This window comes from Branchiostoma lanceolatum, chromosome 3, assembly GCF_035083965.1.
Source record: "Branchiostoma lanceolatum isolate klBraLanc5 chromosome 3, klBraLanc5.hap2, whole genome shotgun sequence".
Lineage (NCBI taxonomy): Eukaryota > Metazoa > Chordata > Leptocardii > Amphioxiformes > Branchiostomatidae > Branchiostoma > Branchiostoma lanceolatum.
Genome location: NC_089724.1, coordinates 20,034,709 through 20,059,329, shown reverse-complemented (window position 1 = coordinate 20,059,329; position 24,621 = coordinate 20,034,709). Strand labels below are relative to the sequence as shown.

At 44.6% G+C, this 24,621-nt stretch overlaps 1 protein-coding gene across 1 annotated transcript; it reads right to left on the bottom strand.

The window, feature by feature from the left end:
* Positions 1 to 3,167: 3,167 nt before the first annotated feature.
* LOC136430912 (transcription factor LBX1-like) lies at positions 3,168 to 6,002 on the bottom strand. Its single transcript, XM_066422006.1, has 2 exons — positions 5,469 to 6,002; positions 3,168 to 3,911 (listed from the first exon to the last, which is right to left on the bottom strand). The coding sequence occupies exons 1-2, from the start codon at positions 5,809 to 5,811 to the stop codon at positions 3,283 to 3,285; spliced, it is 972 nt and encodes a 323-aa protein (XP_066278103.1). The 5' UTR covers positions 5,812 to 6,002; the 3' UTR covers positions 3,168 to 3,282.
* Positions 6,003 to 24,621: the final 18,619 nt, after the last annotated feature.

The window sequence follows — 24,621 nt, the reverse complement described above, 5'->3', positions numbered from 1 at the left end:
TATCACTGTCCATCCGCTGGCCATGTGGTCATTAGTACGGTACACAATGCATAGCTTGGCGCACGCAGTTGACCGCTCTCAACCTATACCATGGCACAAACGGGTTCTATTCCGTAAGAGAGAACACATAAAAGCTCTCCCCAGCCTTCTCTAATACCCTGGTAGGACGTTGAGCACACCACAATGCCTTCATTTAGTCGTGAAATGTGCATTTCTGAGAATTTCTGCTGCTCTTTTAAGGGTGTATACAATGACCTGGTCATTTGCATTTTGATTGAAACGATCGGTCAGCTCTGGGAATGTCCGTCTAAATTTGGGATGGCTACTACACACGATCAAACTAATTGCTGGCTCTTTTCAAACAAGATCTTGCTAATGCACATTTGTCCTGCAGTGTCCAAACCGAAGCGAGCCAAAGTGCCCACCACGGTGCCAGCTAATATAATTTACGTTATCACGGTGCCTATCTCTATCTGACCCAGTGGAAGATGTGCTGACTTCCTCTGAAGAACGTAGCTTTCGATTAGCAAAAACTCATAAACCATATGGCGACTGAACATGGCGCCAGTTCGCTTCTTTGTTACAAACTCACTCTGCTAAAATGCACAATTATTGACGAAATTACCGGCAACAAAGGACGATTATCTCGGACAAGTTGAGCGGAAAAATATTTGGTTTAATTCGTGGTCTCCTACATTTTTCTCAGCAAGGTTCTACTTTTTCTTTCGTCGTAAATGCAGGCAATCAGGAATCTGTTGGGGGCTGCAGTCTGCCCAATACCGCGATAATATGATTAACTCGTGGGGCACTTATCCATTTGCGCGGAAGACACCCATTTCTTTTATAGAACAAACAATTTTGAGTGGTCTACAATCAAGCGTTATTGTGCTTTAATGAAATTATACTTTATAGATTGAACAAGTGCCCTCCATCGCGATTACCGCCACTCACTTTGTAATCAGCACTTTTCGCACAAAAGCAATCACTTCACTGGGCAGTAAAAAAACTTAATAAACGGAAGCCCCACAGACTTGGGAAATTCCTCGTTATCAGATGTATTATTGGCATTAGCTGGGTGATTTAGAGTCCGTTGTTTGGCATAATTAAGGCCATTAGACGCAATGATTATTCATCGTTTCCAGATTGGGGAAATTAAGGCAGGGTGCCGATGCTTTGTTTCCTCATTTGCGGCAGATTCGCAACGGGTTCTCGTGGACGGATCATCACTCAAAAGCCGATTGTCCAAACAGGATTAAATCTGTTTCGCTTCTGATTCTAATTGAAATCTCCGCAGCCATCTGGATGTTCTTTTATGGTACAGTTCACCATTTCAATTGAACAGTAATGCCACATTTCCCTATATTCAGAATCAGAAGAAATACGCACCAGTCCAAGTCTTAGTGACTTCTTGCATTGTCTACTTCATGCTAAATGTTGTAGTTATTTTCACACACACACATTTTTCTTCATTCTGATTTCCCGTGAACATTTCATGTTTGTGCTGATTTCCCCATCATCCCCGTCCATGGGATGGCCGGTTTATTCAATAGAATGTGACAGGTCGTGGCGGGCTAACCCACACCACCTGACGTCCTCCCTGTCTGACAGGGCGAGCGACTTGACAATGGAGGAAACCCAGCAACAACAAACGCTTGTTACCGGGGCCTCTTCCCAAGCCATATGTGCTCCAACACTCGTCTGATCCAGGAGACGCTACTCTTTTGTCCCCGGATCTTTCCCTGTCTGCCTCAAACACAGTTCCCCATGAAAGTGCACCCGTATATTTACTATGAACCGATTCGAGACTTGTCGCCACAAGACATTCTCTGGTCTTTAATTATCAGAACTCGCGGGCCCCCGACTTGTACAACTCGCCACACAGCACCGTTATTAGTAACGGTGACTACACACAATCATTCGTTTTCCCAAGCAAACAAAGAAAATAGAACCATAATTGAAAAACCTAAATTATACCCTTATTTGTCCAACCGTTCACGATCCCTTTTATCTCTCTAAAGTGAGGAGAACAAAACAATGCAAAACAAAGCCGTGGTTTACAAAATTCAACAACAGAGATTTTAATTCGACACCAACACGAGTTGTAGTACACATACTGTTACAGTGCAGTAATGTAGAACACGGTATTTCTCGCTTTGTCGCAGAAGGCAGGCCTGCAAGTTACTGCTGTGTCCCTGAATAGTTCAAATACTCTGTCAGACGGAGACGATTTGCTAAGTCTTAGACAAATAAATATCCTGTGGTGTTGGCGAGCGTAGCGTGTTCCCCTCCTCCCCTAAATTGGCTGAACAAACGTCCTATATCAGCTCAGCGGATTTCCAAAAATAAAGGCTACCTCTGTTTGTTAATCCAATAGACAATGTGTACAGGAATAAACGCCCGTAATGAAAACACAGCTACACAATACACACACCGGGCAAATAGTCTCTCTTCTGTTGGTATCGGGGTCTGCAGTTCAGATCATAGAAAAGCTAAAAGTAGCAATGAATTAAAAGCGACCAAATCTCAGCATGATCCCATTTTGGAACAGATGGCAAGTTAGTGCGTTAAGTCGAGGGGGTGAGCGCGTAAGAAATGCGGAAAATTCTAATCCTTTTGTAACACCGAACAAATCCCAGTAATCTGGTAACGTGGAACATAAGCAAAGGTAATAATTAGGGGGATTTCAACACGTTCTGATGATCATTTCTTCTGCTCATCTCTTCCGATAGTTGTTGTGTTGGGCAGGGGAGAAGGGAAAAATGCAACGGCATTTTGCATGATTATGAACCACTTATCCGCCAAATGGAAGACAATAGAAAACAATATTGAAAACCTAAGCTTTTGTATTGTTGTCCAGGCGGTCTGCACTGAGTTCCCCTCCCCTACGGAACGACACGTCAACCACATGGTGACTGGGGCTTTCAAAGGGAGCAGAAAATCGACAGACAGGGCCCCCAAAAGTGGAAAATCGGGGCTGGGTAAGCCGTCGGTTGTTTAAATCGAGAGGGCGTCCCGGGGTGTGTACATGTTAGGGGGGAAGTATGGTCAAGACCACCTCGTAAGAGATGACCAGAAAAGCAGCGAGCGTCTGACATTTCCCCCATGTCTGCAACAATAATGATCAAGACAGATCGTGACGGGGCAACTAGCTATATCTTCTTTCCTGTATATAAACTGTACAGAGCTAGAGTCTGACCTCAGATGTTCAGATCGTCCGTTCTTTTTCCTTGTCACCACGTACGATAGAGTCCATATGTACAAAACATACAACGGTAGCACTACTTAGCTTGCCTCCTGGCCGGACGGGCTGCCTTGTGAAGCGATCTCGGCTGCAGCAGCCGCTGTTTCTGACGTGTCTTTGGCCTGTTCGTGAATTGAGTCCGAACTAGAACTAGTGTTCACGGAAGTGTCTTTGTTTCTCTCCTGCTTTTGTTCTTCATCTTCTATTCCCTCCATCCTGCAATCTTCCTCGTCGTCATCTATTACCTCGAGGTCGATTTCCTGGTCCTCGTCATCTTCTTCCTCTTCCTCCTCCTCTTCTTCTTCTTCTTCTACGTTCTGCCGGTTCCCATTTGTTATTATGTCGCCATTGGCGTCTCTTAGTACCAGCTCTGGTGGGATTCCTTTTTTCTTCAGCAACTTTGCGGCGCTCATGTCCGCCTTCAGTTCGTCTAGGTCTCTCTTGAGCTTGGCTCTCCTGTTCTGAAACCATGTGATGACCTGTGCGTTGGTCAGACCTAGGCTCTGGGCGATCTGGTCCCTGTCGGCCGGCGAGAGATACTTTTGGTACAGGAAGCGCTTCTCCAGCTCGTAGATCTGGTGGTTGGTGAAGGCGGTGCGCGATTTTCGTCGCTTCTTGGGAGGTTGTCTGTTACTGAACAGGCCCATGTTGTCACGATTCGAGGTAGCCGCTATAGGAAGGAAGAAAATACATATGATCAGTTTCATAATTTAACATAGGCGAACTAGGACAACAAACCATCCATTTGTAAGGTTAAACGATGTGAACAATACCAAATGCGTAATAGCCATATATCTTAGCATGTGGAAACTAGAACGCTTACTATAACTTGTCATATTTCACAAGCCTAGCCAAGAATACGGAGACGACGATTCCGTGACGAAAACTTGTATCAAGAACATCTGTGCCGAATTATCTATAAACGTCTGTCAAAACGGCTGACACGTGAAATGGAGAAGTATTTTTCTTTCTGGATATCACATAGCCTATTTGCAATCGGACATTTAGGATACGTGCAGAAAGGGACGACGAAAGGTGTGGGTCTATCTGTGCTATTGTCCTTCTGAATTTCTGTCCTGTCCACTGTAGACGAGCGCCATGATAGTGATAGTAACACAAACATTTGATTGACAGCTCTGTACCACGAAGTTCCTGCGAAATTCATCAGGCATTTCCGACATCAGGAAATCCGCAACCCATTCTCCAAACATCTACCTTCTCATGGACAACAACTATTGTATTAAACCAACAATGTTATCAAGAATCAACGACTGTAAAATCCGGAAGTGGTTTTATTCGCAACCGCATAATTTCTCTGTCATTATCAACTGAACACTGAACTAAAATTCTGGACACAAATTATTGTGAGATAGACTAGGTATCCATTTGACCACCTAGAACTGTTAGTTTCAAATACACCGTCACGACTATTTTTGGTACCAGATTAGTTTCTGTATTTGTTGTAATGAATATAATTCCTACAAATTACGGGGCATGTTCTAGGACGAAACTACCCGTGTGGTTTTTACAAGCGTGGGAACTGCAGAAATGCCAGGTCCTTTAACGCGACTCATTGTCAAAATATTCATAGACCACAAACCACGGGAAGCCATTAGACACTCATTCACCCAAGCAGCTGAAACCATACAATCTATTGTTTTTCTTTCTTTTGTTTTGGTCTAATTCAATCTTCTGCGTTTTAAGGTGCTTTCAACTTCCCCAAACTTTGCCCTTTTCTGCGCGACACATCCGATGACAATCTTGAATTTCCCATTCCAAACAACCACCAGGAAATAACAACAAACAACTCAAATCATTTGCTTATCCAGTATTTCTGGTTTTTCTTCGAATTGACAATCTATATCCAAAGTTTACGCCCGACCTGTTGTTTTTCCACGTTCTTTTGGCAGTACTTGCCGAGCCACTAGCGCACGTTTTGTTGTCACTTCGTTAGTAACGGGACCACTTGAGAGGCCTTGAGATACTAGCTTACTTGTCATCTCATGCTCACCGCTAATGAAGAGTTTTGTAGTTGCATATCAGGCGGATTGACCCATATCTCTAGCCTGCACAACCTCGGGCGGAGAAGTCAAGGCCCTACATGTATGCGATAGCTCTGCTTCTGACTAGCCTTGTCAGGCACGTTGGCCATGTGGAGAATGTGGCTTGGCTCGTTGTTCGCGCATCCCTATCGGCTTGTTAGCTATGGGGCCTGCGGCGTGCTTACCTTCTGCTGCCCGAAGGACGCTGGACTCCAGTCCCTGGAAAGTTTTGTTGGTCAGCTCCTCCAGGGCACTCAACGGAGAGTTCATAGACACTGGGAGGGAGGACGAGTCCGAGGGGCTAGCCGACCCCACATGTTTCTTCTTCGCCCCGTTTACTGTAACGCTCGTGGCAGGTTTGGGCTCGCAGGAAACTTCTTTCTTCCGAGGAAGAGGTTTGGAGCCGAGGATGTCGTCGATACGGAAGGAGGTGAGGGGCTTGGGGGGGCTGGCTGCAGGTGGCTGGGGATGAGCCATCGAGAGCTGCTCGATCGGACGGAAGAGGTCCCTTCTTACGGCAGAAGTCATGCTACCGTGCCGCAGGCGTGCGCCACTCTGTCCGGTGGTCCCCAGATCGTACAGCGGGATATTCGACGACCGTAAATTTTTCACGAAGATTATCAGTCGGTTGACTGAGACTGCAGACCACTTGGTGGTGGTTAACAACGCCGAGAGGAAACAGGAGTCTTTCACAGACAGGGGGACGTCACTGTAGTAAGGCCAAACAATGACGGCTCAAGTAGTTGTAGTTCGTAACTAACTCGGGGGAGGGGAACTCGTTGAAAAGAATAAGGAAGCATACACGAGCTGTCAAACTGAAGCAGACGAACGATTATGCATTGATGGCAACGATTGGCTGGTAATCCGATTATTAAACATCAAACGGCGATTCAGTCCAATCAGAGAAGGGCATTAGGAAGATAAATTAATTAGCGCCAGTAGGCGGGGCACCGTATGGACGTATGGGTATGTATAAACACTTTCCGTTTTGTCAATTAGATCTGTACTTGGGTGAAACAAAAATAAGCGGTAGTTTCATGTTACATTTGACACATACTTAGTATAACACTTGTTTAATTAGTTACTTCAGTCGGGAACTCCCATGGTGAGTCTTTTGTCGAGCACTTTGGATGCAGGATTCAGATTTTGCTGGCGGACGGATTTGTCCCAGTTTTGTCCGTCTGAATCTCGGCGGCAGGCGCGAGAAGAGGTATCGAATGCACACATTAGCGAGCCGATCGGCGAGGGCTCGTGGCGGGACCGTGGTAAAAACATCTGGGGCGCTGCTTCATCACAAGCACAACATCAGAGAGAATATGTACCCCCCGGAGCTCGGGCCAAGCTTCTTCACCCTCCCCTTCCCTCTCCAGATTCGCGCGTATCCGCGCTTCCTTATATGAAGAAATGATTAATATGCCCCTGTTTTTTAGGGAAACATGAGTATGAGAAGTTACCACGTTCAAAACTGGGTGGGAGTATCTTGTAACAGCTGCGCGTGGTCGGACTGGGGATAGATCTAGGATAGAGAACAGTCTGTTCCGATTTACTATGAGTGAGCGCAGCCTGCATTCGTGTCAAAATACAACATACTTAGCGGCTCGGGCAAAGCGCAGATTTCAGCGCGCCCCACGCCGCCGTGCACATACAAACTAGGGTTGAAAGAAGAGACGGGAGGGAGGGGGAGGGCCCAGCGTGGAAGGCACATACCGACGGAGGTTCAAAAAGACTTGGGGGCTGAGCAAAACTCATCTCAACCATGCGGCCTCCATATGAAATTCCATAGCAGCTGATTAGTTTTGTTAGCAGGCGACATGACAAGTGAGACGACACCGTGTCAGGAGAGGCCCGGGCCGACGGAGGGCCGTCCCGCCGCGCGAGCCCGGTCCGGTCCGGTCCATCCCTGCTTCTTCTCACTTGTTGCTACCCTGTGTACTGACACCCGTCTATCGCGTCAGACTCGGGGGAACAACATTTGCGGGCAAATGTCTCTATCACGCGAACAGCTGAGAGAGTAGGCTCATACCTCCATCACAGCTATGGATATGGCTGCGGTTAATCAGGCCTAGTGGTCGGCACGGACCTACTAACACCCGTCGACCCAACCCCCGAGTATTGGGCCTGACGTGCCCACATAGGCGGTTTGTTCACAAGTCCACATGCTTGAATGGCTTCACAAACGAACAGAGCGCCGACTTTTTCCCCGGATGGTACATGAAAAAGTCGAGTCCTCTCTAAAGGCCTGCCGTCTCGTTACGGGTTGTGACCACCTGAGCTAACTTTATTGACCCCGAGGAGTATATTAACACGTAGTTGCTAAGTGTTAAAACTTTCCTGCACTAATTAATCCCCCGGCTGGCGGACTAACGGGCCATGTGCGTTCCGTTTCCTCAGCCAGGCTTTGTTTACCGCGTTTTGGGGAGGCCATAATTAGTTGTCATTGTCAGATGTTAACATCATTAAGGCACAATTATCCTAGCCTAATTGAATTTTCGCGATGCCCCCTCACTTCTCAAGTTTCGTGTGAGGCGCTCCCCACAAACCTAGTGTTAATTGATTAGGATGTTCTTTCAAGGAACGCGTTGACGGAATCTGAAGGTTACTGTGCCCTCTGGCTCTGTGTGCGGTTGGTTTGGAGTGTAGTGGCTTCTGTAGAATTAAGGATCTACAGAACGTGTATTTACTACAAAAAAGAGTATTACTGTAACATCAGAAAAACCACATCAAATGGCTACATGTCGCACTTTGTCTTCTTCGTTTGGTGTTCTCGTGCTGGTCGGTCGGTTTACTGTTGTAAGTTTTCCTGGATTTATCGCAAACTGGTGTCAAACGGTCTCCCACTTCTAGTGTGTTTATGCAGCTAACTTCTGGCATGCGTGGTTAATGATTGGCTTAATGCCGTTATTTCTCAGTGTGATTTAGTAACGAGCACACGGAGATGTGGTGTGAAATCCCATAAAAAGGCATTTTCAGCGCGTTAGCAACTCGACGCCTTGGTGTATACATGGTTGTGCCGAAAATTAGAGAGAACTGCGGACGTTTTAATTTTTTTAACATTCAGTATGAGAATATGTGCTATGCGCGTCATTCTCTGAAGCTTGAAAGTTGCGGCATGTTGCCAACCGCGAAACACCGTCCCGTTAGTTACAGTTGGATGAATGACACTTCACTCCCTTCTGAGTCGCCAGAAAAAACAGCAGCCTCAGAATGGATGTGCAGGGATCGTGTCACCGGGCAGACACTATGGGAAAAAGCACGCCCTGTCATCCAGCGAAATATCAAAGAAAATAAGACCCACTGGTTTCTATTTTCTTGGAGAGAGCGTGGAATTGTCGGACAAACCCTCACAGCCTAGACTATCGGGTCGACATAATTATAGAGCGGGAGGACAAAGTTTAAAGGCGGCTCCGAGCGTTTAAGCGAGCAGTGAGCACACGCATTGACACCACCAGCCAGCCCAGACAAAAACACAACCCTACTTGCGCATTCAAGCCTAATTAATGGGCATCGACAAAAGAAGGAACCCATCTTATTGGAACCACTGCGCCCGCTTCTTGCCTTGCCTCCAGACAATAACGTCCCTTGTTGTAGGTGCTTTGGTCTGAATGATTTTCAATGCGACCATTCGAACTGAAGCAGTTTGATGACTATAGCTACGGGTCGCTTTCTGAGCAATAGTGTCGCCAATGAGGCGGTGCAGTCAGGACATCCTCTGCCTTTTGACTGACAGGTTTGCAGACGATATTCTGCGTGATTCGCGGTACTACAAAACATTCAAACAAAAGTATTCAATTGTCCTCTTCAAAATTGTGGGAATTTGGTTGCAGTTCTAGTGATGTTTTATAGAACCATTATCGGCGTTTGCGTAATTATCTGTGGAGTGGTAGTTACCAGGGAGAACTCATAGATCCAAAAAGGACCCGGGAACATCAAAGGACCCGCTAACTACGCTACCCACTGACAGCCATGTACCACGCGCGGGGTGGACTCTAGTTGAACTCGTCATCTCCCGTCTGTATTCCTCAGCACATCTTCTGTCTCAGACCACTGCCAAGTCATCCCCTACTCCACTCCCGCACTTTCGCCTTGTCAGCCTTTCTACATGCACCATCTTGAAACAATTTCGTGTGATTTGGATATCAGGTGCCCGGTCCCAGATTTTATTTACGTAGTTTTAAAGACAAGCGCGGCGGGGGGTATAGGTTCAAGTACGCAAAAGCGGGGGCTTGAAAAATGGGGGAGGGCATCCTAGAGTCATTAGACAGAACGGAACTCGTATGGTTGGAGACCGCTCAAAGTTTTACGCTTGTTATTCAGTTGTCTGGATGATTCAACGAGCAGCGCTAGGAAGACTTCGCGCGAACACCCCCTCGCGCGAGCGATGAAAGGGTGAGGGCTCTCCGCCGCGACGGCAAAGACTTCACGCAGAGCGAGAGCAGCCTCAAGGTCTGCGTTTGATTCTTGGACACCAGTTGGAAATCTTACAACGGCCTTTCATCGGACGGCGTTGGAGCAACAAGAATTCATTAGTCAGAGGAAGGGGTCTTCAAAAATTGGCCTCGACCGTCACGGTGATTGTCAGGATGGCCTCTCATGCACAACGATGGCTCCGAGCTGAAGAAAAGAAGCGCAGAAATAGAAATTATTGTCTGTTTGGCAACATTTGTTTTCAAATAAATGTATTTGATATTGGCTTTCATGCAAAGGAAAGGCGTAGTTTCACAATAAAGCAGAGATCCTTTTGCAACAAGTTGCATCATATAATAGTGTATGCCATATATTGTTCAACAGCCTCGACCTAAGGTATGGATTGTGGCGTTCTTACAAAGGGAAAACAATCACCAGCTTTACAAGAGGGCGAGACTACCGCCTCAGTATGAGTAGATGGTGCATTTTACGGTTATTTCCCGGGGACAGTTCTAATGAGCAGCACCATTTCTAATGGACGACTACGTCATCTCGGCATGACTCAAAATGTTCCAAAATAATTAACACATATCGGTGGTTATCTTATGATCGTTGACTGGCGTTTAGTTCTTTAGTTTAGAATGGCAGGCGCTAAATTTATTCACTTTGCGGATTTCACATTTTTAGTTATTATGTGGTCCCCTACTGACACTGGAAAGCATCATTGGCCACACGATTACTGAAAGAATAATGCTAATCTAATTCTCAACTCATCGATCAACCAATCGGCTAAGTCAGTTATTGATGACCGTTGAAGGCAGATGAATTTGAATATTTGTCGTTTCCGAAGCAGACGTAGACGTGAGAAAATCCTCAAAAATGGTGCAACTCGTACTGTCCCATGTATAGGCGCGCCACAGGTAGACTAACAAATCTTACAACATGATACTGACTCAAAAAAGAGAGGAGAGTCCAAAAGTTTGTCAAGGGATAGTTTTGGTGCCTTGTATCTTCATTGCTGGTTGTCTCAAGTATCTCTGCCTGTTTTGATGATTTATTTGAGTGATGATTGTGTGCTTTTTTTCTTGACCTTGATGAAAGCAGAAAGATGTATAGCATCCTTATTGAGATAGTCTACTGAACAAAGTCTGACAAAAGTAATCTAAATATTGCATCTAATTACAAAAATACCATCAATCAAAACTATCTTATATGGGCCGTCTGCAATGTGGTAGAAATGCGGTATCTGTTGAAAGGTAGATAGATTGATGAATGTAAATGTACATTTGTCGTGTCCTTATCAATGTAATCAATTTTGGGGTAAGGGGATTCAGTTACTGCATGGCTATTCAATAAAGTAGACCCCCACCCCCTGCATGTCCCATCCATCCTCCACTATACCACGGCATACAAGATTAGGAAGTTGGTCCCGTATGATGAAGAAAGTAGACAGATTTTTCCGCTCGCTATCATACCTACCCCTCCCAGAGTTTCACATGGATGCTTGTACAACATGGTGAGGACCAATCACAGAAGACCTCTGTAATCGTTTAATCTTCTCAGAACAGCTGAGCCTAGTCCTCACCTGGGAACGAGACTGACAGGTCGGATCCATCTCCCGTGACAACCGCGGACAGTTCATATGACGGACGATGTTTACTTACGTTTTTTCCAAGGAGAAAAAAAACAGAAATTGTTTATATTTGTAATTCAATTAATGTGCAGCTTTCTGCGCAATGTTTCCTCAAAATATTTACGAAGGTTTCATTGCCGTTTATATCCCGTATGTGGCAATGTTTGTACACTGTAAACCTTGCTCCGTGGCTGTACTTGATGTCTTGTTTGCTTTTGGTTTCCTACATTTTCGTTCGCTTTCATCATGGCTGTAAAACATAGTACACTAAAACGTGATACTTGAGTATGTTGACTAGAAATAAGTCGGGTTTATTGACAAAGTCTTTTGGCTTGTCATCCTTACGAAAGTGGCCCCTGTCAGTATGTATTGTTGAGATAAATTGTTTCGCCAACGTGTTGAATGAAAATTATCATTAGGTAAGTTATATGGCCTTGCCCTTCGTTACTTTGACATATTTTAACTCTTTTTAATTCATATTACGACGTCATAGTTTCTACTCAGTGACAGTCAATAAGCTTTTTCACCATGTGTCCTGCCTGGAGTGCAAAGGGCACCCAAACACTCGGTTTTTTTTTTAATTTTGTTGTTTTTATCTGTATACGTGTAGACGTCCTTTCATTGTTGGTGTAACATTTTGTTTCAGTATTCACGAAGGATGAGCTATCAAAAGTGTGCCAGCTAGCTCTGTCTTATTTTCTGTGTGTTCCGACACGCATGTGGACAGGATTTCTGAGGGCACTTTCTGACAGGAGGGCGTCCTCGTCCCACTAACGGGCCAACCAAGAGTTCGCCGTGCCATAATTACATTAGGAGCAGAAAATGAACCCTCCATGTGTCCGTTCCAATCCCTCTCTTCCCGCTGCCACTCACAACGGTCATATAACCGTGGTGATGAATGTACCGTGGTAAAGGACCCGTCTGTGCACGAGTCAAGTCCCCGGGTCTCAAGACTGCTAGATCTGTCAGCTGGAGAAGAAAGTGAGGAAATTAAGACAGGATTACAGAGACCATCTAGCTGACCTCCGTCTGGGTGACCTCAGTGTCCTCCTGGAGAGACCTTGGTTCCGTCCTCAAAAAACAGAGACATCAACATGTACTTCTTCCTGTTTGTACGGATCTTCCCACCACCCAAGTCCTCTGGAAATTCCTTTCCTTTTTTGCTGTTTTTACATCATGAGTAAAAGTGATTTGTTATAATTGTTTATGTGGCGTCAGATCAAATATGGATTCTCTTCAAAACATTCTTTTATGACAGTTCGTTCCTCGGCTGCACCCTATTTACATTTGTAACATAACGTTATACAGTTACTATTTTGATGAATATTTGTAACGTTGAAGTGTCACCCTGACATCACTCGGTGCTATACAAGTTGTTGGCATTTGTCCTAATGATTTCCCTCCATTTCTAATGGCAAAGTTATCTGTCGAAAAAGGCAGGGACCATTGCCACTGTTTTATATAATAGTGTGGAGTCTCGCTTGGCCTGACCGCATGTTTTCCTGAGCCGAATCCATCGGAAATGGCGGACGACGGCATGTTTTGTTTCAAACGCGCGCATTCTTCTCTCAACCGTGACAAGATAGAGATATCAGCGATGAAATGATACAAACTATATTCACCAATTTCCCAAGAACGCGCCGCCGTGGACTAAATCAATCTCAGGATCGCGCTGACGCGTTAAAGCGCGTCGGAAACGAGCGATAAACTTATGATAAACTCATCTAAATGTTTATGACGGCTTGCTACCAGTTGTAGTGGGTGGGAGGGAGCCATGGAAGTGCGGCGTGGCTGGCACGGCTGTTGAGGACCGTGGCTGAACAGGCATCTCTCGGCTACCCAACCCCGATGACCGTGAAGTGTCGGCTGTGTGAACTTCTGAACTCTTTGTTTCCCAAGAGACAACAGACTACCCAGGATATCTTAGCCCTCCAGCAATCTGACATCTCTTTAGCGCAACCGACTCGTTTCATCACCATAACCTTATAGTCGGGATGGAAGAACGTTTAAGAAGCCTTTAGTAGCTTCTTGAGTGAAATATATGTTTTTTTGCTCCTTTCCTTGGGAGGGTTGTGTTTTTTACGGGTCCTACTTCAGGGTATATCGTATATCAGAGAGCGCCTAGAAGAATTCCGCAGTCGGTACCAGCGGGAGCATTCATCAGTCGGCTAATGAACAGGGAGCACATAAAACTCCCATTTATCTTGTCGAGCGAGGCAGTCAAGATGTCTTGGCGGACTGAGAGCGAGTGTGCCGTTAGCCGCTAATGTTTTCCTTGCAGCCTACGCGAGACGACGGGAAAGCTTCTGAGAAGTTTTGCCCCTGCATGACTAAGGATCACTTAAAATAATAGCTTTAACGGTTACGATTACCAAGTTTGCTGTTGTAAGTCTCTAATGTGACAACTCAGGGTTTCTTTATTACATCAGCTCGACCATTGCTCTCCTGCGTAGGCCCAACTTTACTCAAAATCGGGAAGATCTATCGACCGACTAGTAAAACATACACTGTCAGACGACTTGAGCTTGCGTCAGCAGATATTGCGCGCGTAATTTATGACAGAAATCGTTATTAAGACATCCCTCATCTCTCAAGCTATCGTCGGCGCACGGAAATATCAGTCTTGAATCTGTTTCATTATGAGAATCAGACGTAGGCACTCCATTTGCCGACCGATTCGTGATATGTGGCGTTGATATCGTTAATCTATTGTTCAAAGGTCAAGCAAGCCGCAATTTGTCCATTGTATCCTAATTTATCGTTCTCTGTTGAGTCATTTCTTTTTCTTGATCTCTCTCTGTTCGGTAATAACCTTCTTTATAACCTCGCGTTTCCTCCGCTCGCCGCTGTAGGCTACCCCTCGGGGACCATGCTGGCGGGAAAAAAAACTTATTGAAAAATGTCGTCCGATCGGTATGCCAATCAAAAGTCTCTAACCGTATTAGTGTGAGGGTCTGATGAATTAGCACAAGGTGCGGCGGTTCGCTTCCGCTGAGCGCTAAGGATAGGAGCTATATATCACGGCCTGGATGGCATTAAAGTCTTGAGAGTTTTACTGGGGCAGTCTTATAATACATTCCATATCAGGTTTAATAATGTGCGGTATGCCCATTACCGCCAAACGACGGAGTCACTCCGTGTGAAAGTTGTTTGTTTGCGGGGAATACTGCGTTATATGATAGCTGGTGACCTAGTATGTACGCCAGGCCCCCCTGCCCCAACAAGGGGAGGTCAACGTGTAAACCGCCACATCCCGGATTCATAATGGCCATTTTTAACTGCCAATCGCAACATTACATGGACTTTTATCGGAACATCAAACCCGTAACTTATGATGTCCGTCCGTACCTAATTGTATGACAGTAGTCAGAAAACTTTGTTCAACTTTCAAAGTACAACATCCAAATACATTTTTGAGTCAGCAATCTTTTAGGTCTTGCCATCAAATTCCATCTACAATCATTTAGGAATAGGTGCCAAATAAAATGCCTATAATTCATTTTGATCTGTGATACTTTATATGAGGCCCTGCTTGGATGTCTACAACGTAGCCATATTCTGTACGTCCTTCTCGTTCCCATCCTGCAATCACAGACTTTTATCCCTGGCGTAAATCAGGCGTCAGCGGATAAAATTCGATTAACTGAACTGTCCAACAGGAGGAGCAAGGGCGCCGAATCTCATGCGTTAAACGCACTAAAGTGAGTCCTGAAAAACAGCTACGGTCGTGAAAATGCCCGTATCTGATAGCAGCCATCAGATACCGGGAAATTAGGAGCTCTGCGCCGCTATCAACTTTGCTTGTCTCTTTCTAGCCGGATGCACCATTATTTATGGGCAAAATGGTACTCAGGACTGAACTTGAAACTCATAAAGATCCAAGACTTTTTCTGTTGCTTCTTGAGTGTAGTAAACTGTCGGAAAAAGTCCCTGTGCCTGAGGACAACTTGTGTCACTGACACACACGGGCAGAACTGTAGTTAAGGAACTGGCCGCGGGGTGGCGCCATGTAGATGTTCTACTGCGCCATACATGACCACACTAATGCGTTACCACCTGCTCAATTCAACTTTCACCCTCCATGAAAAGCTAACACGGAAAAGTAGTAGCGTCTATCGGACAGCCGAATGATGATATATTAGTTAGCTGTATCAAACGCGTCAGTTATAACAGTATGACGTGTCTGGGCACAGAGGAAAGTACTGAAGTACAGCCCTGGCATGTGCATTGTAACTACATTGCACATGGTGAACCAATAAATGTGGTACAACACTGGTACTTCGGTAAGGACTAGCACATTCAGTGGGGTGAAGTATCGTGCAGGTTCTAAAAAAAACGAACATCTACCATAATATTAATGTCAGATGGTGCATAAATGCATGCAGAAATTTACTTCACTTCACTTTGGCAGCCAGTCTAAGGAGAAATACATCATATGTTATCATAAACTCAAATGTTGAATAGTTTTGTATTCAACTATTCTATGATATTGCCATTGACGTGATCAATGTTCCGATAAAATGATATAGTGATGTGTTGAGCCTAGGAACATTCTATTATCTTATTTCGTGCAGAAAAGGAGCCGGGTGTCATAAAAACTACATGTCGACCAATGTGTCTTCTACACCTGATGGGTTTCTTTATCTATGTATTCACTAAGCTGGACTCGCAATGATAAGTAATTTGATGCATAATTTTCATGCATATGGAACTGTTTCTGCGTCAAAACTACATGTACATATGTCCCTGTGTCTTTTCCCACCCTTATAACATAAATTACCCAGCACCACAACAGCACCATACGTCTTTGTAGCTTTCCGTAAATTCTGACGTGCAATGTTCTAAAACTGGATTACGTCTTTCTCTAAGGAAAATAAATGCAAACATTTTTTCATCAGAACCAGCCCTCAGCGCGAGTGAGGTCTCCAAACATAGCCCCAGGACCGATAGATCCGATGCGAAGTTGACAGACTCATTATCATTAAGGCTGCCTCCGATGTTTACAGTCCTTTCCCCTAACGGCTACTAAGTATTGGGTGCTCGGGCCAAAGTACCACATTATCGGCTATGCCTTCTAAACCCGCACGTCCGACACCCCGGCGTCGGTGGACACATTATTTCTTTTATTGCATATCGTTCTGGTAGGCAAAAGGGCAAGCAATGTCCGTATTACGTGGTCTGACCAAATCTGGGAAATAGTGAGAGGGCTTTTCAAATTCTCCCGGAGCAACTGTCATGCCTTGTAAGGCTTTAATAGGTTTGTTGAGACATTAAAACGCGCCACAAGTGGTGCAAGGGAGTAATTACAAGGACGCATATTAAGAGAAGAGACGTACTATTTGGTAGAAGACTTTTTTGATAATGATATCTGAAAAAACATAGACATATCGAACATATTTAACAAAATCATTGAAATAATTACGTCTCTAAATTAAGAAAATAATATTGAATGTCCATTTTCTTATTTCTTTGTCTTGATACTTACCGCCATTTTCTACGATGAAGTTCGATGCAGTTAATGCAGCTCAAGCAGAAAAGGAGCTTAAGTCTTAACGTTACTGTAAGTTGAAGACAGGCTTTAAGAACTACTCTACTTTTGATGAAGCACATTACCATTTACAGAGCCGGGATTTTAGAGAAATCCCCTTGAAAACTAAGTTTAGTCTACAAGACGTCAATACCTTACAACAGTTGTAACTCTATAGCCTCAGGCTGCTGAGACAGATTAGAGGAAATTACGTTATTAAGGGAAGCAATCAAGCTGAACTCGTTAATAAAACCTTTAATTGTTCTATTCTTCATCATGTTGTTCCGTGATTAGAAGGGAGAAACATTGCGCTTTCCGTCTGTTTGTAAACATGATTTGTTGATCCAGTGATTACGCTTCACAAGTGTATGAATATAAGATGTTATTGTAGGTAAACAGGTAAAGTTTGCATTATCATACGTCCCATCTCTACTTCTACAGGTACATGTACGCGTTTATTCCAATCACCACTGCATTACCTTGCGCTTATGTTTATAAAGGTGCACGTTAAGTAGCTGTACACCTATGAATGAGAATTTGCACTTGAAATTGAAGGCAAAACATAGAAATCGTGCCATCGAATGTAGCTATACAACTGTCCTTGCTCATATTACAGCAACAAACCTTTTAACGGATGTTATGTAGTTTAATCATCCAAAAATCATATTCAGAGTTATTGTATGAGTGTGTGTGGTGTTGCGTCAGTGACTATTAAAATAACATGTAAAGATAGTGTGTAATGTTGACAGTTTTAAAGCCAAGCGAACATGTCGGCGCCCTCCTTGCTCGCTCGTCGATCAATTCTATCAATTCCTCTTAAGCGTCCTCCCGGCCTCTATCATCGAACTACGAGCTTCCAATTAGCAGCAGCGGCAGTTGGTGAATTCCTCCATTACGAAGCGGAGGCGTGACATTAATAGGACGCAAAACGATGAGAAAAAGCCATTAAGGGTGAGCAGCATCTCTGGCAATCTGCTCTTATCGATTGTTGAAGAAGCGGGCTTTCCGTTCCTCCTGGCCTGAGCCGTGCTGACGTGATTGTAGACTCGTCTGCGTGTATGAGAGGAACACGTTTCAGCCATTAGGAGGCCTATTACCTCCTTCTATGGGTTCTGACAGCGCTCTTGGTAAGATGAAATGGGGCAGGATATACAGCAGGGCTTCGATCTGATAAAGAAACACTTTGAGTGGGGATCATTTGTTTAGTTGACTACCGGTGCATGGCTTCGCAATAATAGCGCCATCCCCTTATCGTGTCATTTTGATAAGAGCGAGAGAGGAAAAATGACGTCGTTAAAAACGGAAGAAAAATTGATTCACGGCGCGAAACAAAGCCAAGATACCACATATCTTTTACGCATGTAATCTAATTCTCTCCTTGCGCAAAATTGCTGGAGAAACGATTTTCCCCGATGTCTTGATCAGGGATCATTCATCTTAATGTCAGAAGATGAATTTTCATCAAGTTTTCCCACCCCCAGAAGAACCCCTATCGGGGTTGTCGATTGCGAAATGCCAAAGCCTTGCGCGGCGTACTTTATTTGACAGCCTTTCCCCATGACAGCACAAAATTTATGACTGGGATTCTCCAGCATAGGTAGGAATTAGATTTCCAGTCGAATTTCCCCAGACAGATGGGTGAAACCACAGACAATTAGGGCCTAAACGTCTATTCGTATTTTCCCCTCAGGACAAAATTCTCCACCTTAATTCCCTCTCCCGGCGAACGCGCCTGGAGTCCTTTAGCGCGCCTTATCTCTGTCGAAAAGGTTATCTGGTAAAAAGTTGAAGATCATCAATTAGAGAGCGCTTATAGGGGGAAGGAAAGGCGAGGGCATATGCAAGGTACCGAACGTGATTAACACCCATGCTGCGGAGATGGGAAAACAGGGGCACTTTAATTACGTTAAAATGGATTAGTGCCCCGGTTGAAATGAGTTTATAAATCACCATGTCGATATACGCTCGTCTAGTGGAGGTCGCTAATGCCACAGCGCCGGAGTTGTCCGGAATTCTCCAGGCGGGTGGGGAATATTACAGCCTGAATAGATGTTTTCCCCCCACTTAAGTCTCCGTTTGATTCCAGCCGTGATCATTTAGAAGAAAGGTTGTCCATATCTGGCGGCGGGTTGATTTCCACTGCCCCTGAATTGACATGCTGTCCGAATGAATCATCACCAATTGTAATAGAGGTGACTCCCCCGGGCCAAGAATTTCGACAATTTCGTTAAAAATATATGACAATGTCGCGGGCCCTCATTTATCACGGGGTTGAAAAATCAACAGCAATGCTATTAGTTGACATTATAATCCCTGCAATCGATTGAGGTTAAGCTTTTAACTTGACATAATGTGTCATTAATGCTAACAATATAATGTAATGAAAGAAATAATTGCATTCATTACTACAAATTTCCCCGGGATCGATGTAAGCTGTCTCGGAGGGGCCCAGAGCGATGTCTCATGCCTGTACGGCCGATAAATAATCACTGGAACTGTTTGCACTTTTCTAATAAACAATTATGTCGCGTTTCCGTCCCGCGGTCCGTCTGGGACCGGACGGTAATTTTTGCGACATGTCCCCAAGCGGAACAGCTAATATTTTGCGACGTGTCCCCTGCTGGTCCGGTCCATGCGCGGATTAGACATTCCGGGCCTCGGCTTGGGTCTGTGGCGCTCTTACGCCTGTCTGAGCTGCAGAGATTGACGGAAAGAGAAGAATATTAATAATATTGTATTTGGCTACGGGCCACCGCGCGGAGATATGAGATGGAAGGTAAACGATCAATCACAGCCGTTCCCTGCCGCGCCGAGGCCCCCCGCCGCAAGCCGCCAGACTCCAAGATAGTTAAAGAAAATCATATTGATAATAATTAGTTTGTTGGCCATAACGACACTGGCGACACGGTGTTATGATCTCCGATTAACTCGCTCAGCTTGCGTTGAAAACACGTCCCAGGTATCCGACAGCCAATATCCTCCCGGCCCGATAGAGAATTTTCCCGGCTTATACCGGCGTCCCAGTAGAGGGGACCCCGTGACCCCTACCTCTCCCATAGTGACTGCGAACCGATCGACTTTGATGAGCAGACTTCCGAAAAGACTTCTCTCTGATATCCACGCTCCCCTGGGAAGGAGAGCGACAAGACTTTAATGCAAGCCGAAGGAACTGTAGGTGTTTTCCGGATACAGGTCCTAGGTATTCATCTGTGCGTGCAGATTATTGCAGTGCCACGTCCCGTACTCGTGTCGGCGGAGGGAACTTTGCAGTTAGACGATAGAAGTTCTGAGAGATACAAAACTCTAGAGCAGTGACGTTTTTCATTAGGGCTTTTCACAGCGCGACAACTGCATCTGTATTGGTACCTTATCTATTGTTGTCATCTAAATCCTTCTAGAGAAGTGTGAATAAGGTGAAACATCTCTTACACCCATTTCTGCGAGTACTAGGCTCGCTGTACTTGGGTTACAAGTCTTTTCAGCAGCCATTTTCTTTCAGCCTGCTTCACCCTCAACTTCAGCACCAAGGACAGTACCCATGTTGTATTAGTTGAACGGAAAACAGTGGTTAGTATGATAGTGCGCTTGTGAATTTTAAAAGATCAGAAAAGGGGTAAGTTGTCTATTACTGACATGGTGTAGGCATATGCTTGTCAGTCATTTTCCCCGTGACCGCCAATGTTTAGATAAAACGGAACTGATGTAGACGTTACTCACTAGCACTGGTAGCTCACTCCTGTTTCATGAAACGTTCACTGACACACCAACGTACAACAAAATGGTCAATTTCCTTGTCCTAATACTCAACTGTCTAGTTTCTTGATATTTTCTTTAAGAAACTTACTAATGGAGGAACGTATACCTACAGGTAGACCGTATCAATGTGTATAGTTCTTGAATGAAATTATCTAGCAGATCATTGAACCTGTGCAATAGCGCATTGTTTGTGTATGTTCTTTTCACATTAACTACATTCTATACCATATCTTGAAGGAAGAAGCTGATAGTTTTTGTTTGTGTGTCACTACTGCGTTGCCATGTACGAATCCAATTAATGCTGGTCAGCACTATATGTAGCAAATCATTTGCCTTGACTGGGACCATATTGGTTGGTGCCTTTACATCGATAACAGCGGAAAGCATAAAGTCATACAAGGTCTTGTCATAATCTATGGTGCAAGTTCCTTCCGAACTTTGGTACTTTCACGGAAAACATATGCGTTGAATTAGGTAGAGGGCGGTGCCATGGTCGCAAATTCCCGCCATTTTCATAATACGGACAACATCTCCACTTTAATTGTGGCGCGTCGCAAAAATTAGATTTATATTCTGCCGATGAAAACGCGAAATGACATGATTTTATTATCTCACATCACGGAGTTCTTGGCAAGTTTTGATTGAACGTGCCGCTGGAGTTTAATTGAGTTGCCCCCGAAGATTTATATCTCGGCTCTTAAATGGTGAGAGGGAGACCTTTTCAAGTCATCATTGCTGCGTAATTTATCTCTCCGCTGTTCATTTTTGTAGGGAATCACTAGCTAATAAAGCAGGAGATGACCCCGAGACAACCCCCTCTCCCATCAATCTGAGAAAATGTCGAAACCCCCGGCAAAAAGACAACATATTGGATAAGAAGGTTATATCCCGACCTACGTTGACAAATTAGAGCCCTCATTGAAAATCAGCGAGCTTTAATCGGTTCGCCCCGCAAAATTTACCAACCTCGCGAGTTCGTGCCAGGGAAACCCATAACTACGGATATGAAATGAACCTCTAGTGACATTATTGCCCAAATTTATGTTTTAATATACCTTGGATTATCCCTATGGCATGCTGTGACATATTAAGTGCCGTTTAGTGGTATTTCGACCGATTGAGTTATTGTTTTTGTCGGCGATGCGCGGAGGGCGCAGGAGAAAATTGAAGATTCAGAACAAATCCGGGCAGTCTGTGGGCCAATAAAGGAATGATTGCGCGGGGCGCCTGCCAGCGAGCATGCCAAAAGCCGTTAAATTTAAACGGCAGCTATCGCAGAGTCAATTGAGAAAGCAAACATTTGCCATTGCGGCGGAGTTCTGAGGTCGTGTGATGAAGTATAGTCGTGCTGGTATTACGACACGAATTAGTCGTGTAAGCAGAGGAAGTTTACTCTGGGGAACGGAAGGTTTGATGATCCTTTTAATGTCATGATATTGACTGTCAAAACGCTATTAAAAACGACCCGGGTGCTAAAAAAACCTGCACCTGACCCAAGGAAAGAATGGATTCGAGGTCTAGAAAATATTAAAAAATAAAAATTACAGGACTATCCTCACTTGTCAATGATTGAGTTTCGACTGCTGCTCCTGAAGTCTTATATTCTGTTGTGTTCTCATCTTGCTCTGAATAAGTCGTGAGCCGAAAACTTAACCCATCAAACAAGTTCAAGTCGTGTCCAAACGCCAGACCCCCGGTCACACTCCCCTGCCTTGACCAAACTTTTATTTCTGCTGACGAAAGACTCTCAAAGTTCCGCCTCACTTTTCCAAGCAAACTGTGCTCTGTTCTCTAGGACACCGGGACTCGGGGGTCTGCAGTTAAACCGTCAGACGCACCGGTCATCCATCATCCACACCTCCCCTCCCCAGCTCCCTCACCGGCCACAACAACATCCGGGACTTCCTCAGCCCAGAAACTCACCTTTCTCTGACAGTTAATAAGCCCTGCGGATTACGGCAGCCGATTTATCTGCAACCACCATCTCATTTATCTCGGGCGGCTTCGGAATCTAGTCAATCACCTTGGCTGTGCCATTTAGTGTGGAGAGGCGGGTTATCCATCATGTAGGGCCCGGGGTTCAGCGGACCAGGAAGTTGGACAGTGATGAATGAGGGAGGGAGAACACCGTCTCACAGTCATCACTATTTGGCGAAGAAGCCGTCTCAGTGGATGGGCGCCGTCTTCGCCGAGTTGACGCCTGATTTGGCTGCAGATAATCTTGTTACATGTTGGTCATCACGAGAAGGGAAGTTACTTCGTGCGCTTACAATGCCAAGTTCCGCGGACTCTTCTAGAGGAGAAAAACGTAAAATATTAGCATGGCAAGGCTGCCCCGCCCTTACCTTGCAGATTTACACGTCTGTGTGGTGTAGAATAGTCAAACATCTCTGGTATCTTTACTTGCCACCTACTACCCAACTATGTATTTCTTTCCATTGTGAGAAGTGTTAGATGAGGATTCCCACATTTGTATAATTTCAGTTGCTATGCCAATGAATGAAAGTTTAAATTTGTCTGTTCACAGATCGTCCGATAACCCCATTCATCTTAACACATACAAACTTTCAAGACACAAAACCATTATTAAAAAAGTACTACTAGTAGTAACTGGGCAACTCAGTTGCATCTCTATTGATGAGTATGCCAGATATATAGGCAATGTTGAAATTATTCACGTTAATACCGCGGTCAAGACTCAGATTGTCACTAGAAAGACAACATCACTGTTGGGGCAATTTCATTCATTCAAGTATTAGACTTTCCACAACGGACATGCTGCAAACAACAATTAACAAATTTTCAGAAGAAATCTCTGTGATCGTCATCCTTCTGACACCCAATTGACTAAGTCTTTACGGCAGATACTGTTTCAAAATTGCTGGAACAGGAAAAAGAATATCATTAGCACTGCGGATATACTACAATATAAATGGAACAATGCAAAGATACTGGTAGGAAAACGCAGTGATGATATATGTGCTCACTGGGCGCAAATGGCGATTCTAAGGGCTGGAGAAATAACGCGTGGACTATAATGGGAGATTGGGATAATGGGCAGACTACAGACGGACGCCTGGAAATGTGTTCTCCCGACAGATAAGGGGCTTAAAGCCGGTTTGTCTTTCACTGCTCCCAGCAAAATGGTGCTGTGGAAGACGTAAATATGGAGGGTTTACGTCTTCAGAACCCGCTACGTAACGGCACATGATTCTTATCTCCATACATAGGTAGGTATAAATTACCTATCGTTCCATATGGAAATAAACATTCACTATATGTGTTGATAGTATTTATTTTGTAATTGAACATATCAAATTTACTATTGTTCTGAAATTATTCTCGGGCTTACTTTGAAAAGTACTTTGATCTTAATATTTCACTGTGACGCCATTAAGATCATCAGCATATTGAAACACTGTTCCTTCGTTCTTAAACAACGAGGGGTTCATGGATCCAAAACACACAGTCTTTGATAGATAGAGGAAGATAGTCCAGTCCAAATATGCAGATCTTAATTACTGTTCTTACCAATTAGAATTTGAAAGTATACAGCCCTCCTTTGAGACTGAATTTTGCACACCTGATTTTGATTTGAACTCTATGGCGGAGGAGAGTTGTGATAACTTGCGGAGAGAAAAATCTGTCTAGACTTGGCCTCAAAGCCACAATACCCGAAAAAGTTTTTATAAAATCGCGATGATATGACTTTAAAAACTTATCTCGGTCGGGAAGACAGTCGGAATGGCCAGTCGTAAACGTTCTAACGCCGGCGCGCTGACAGGAATAGTGCACATTGATTCATGGCGACCGTTCCATTATTCATACCCCTAGTTGTTATCATTATTAAGCTAATAAAGTTGTGTCCCCGCCGCCATCCGTTATCAATCTCCGGCGAGCGAAATTACCTGGAAATTCACAGGAGAGGGTGATTCATGGCGTCAATTTCAATACCTTCTCCCATTAAGCCACACCCTCCAAATCGACAACGTTGTCAGCAGCTCGAAGAGCCAGAACT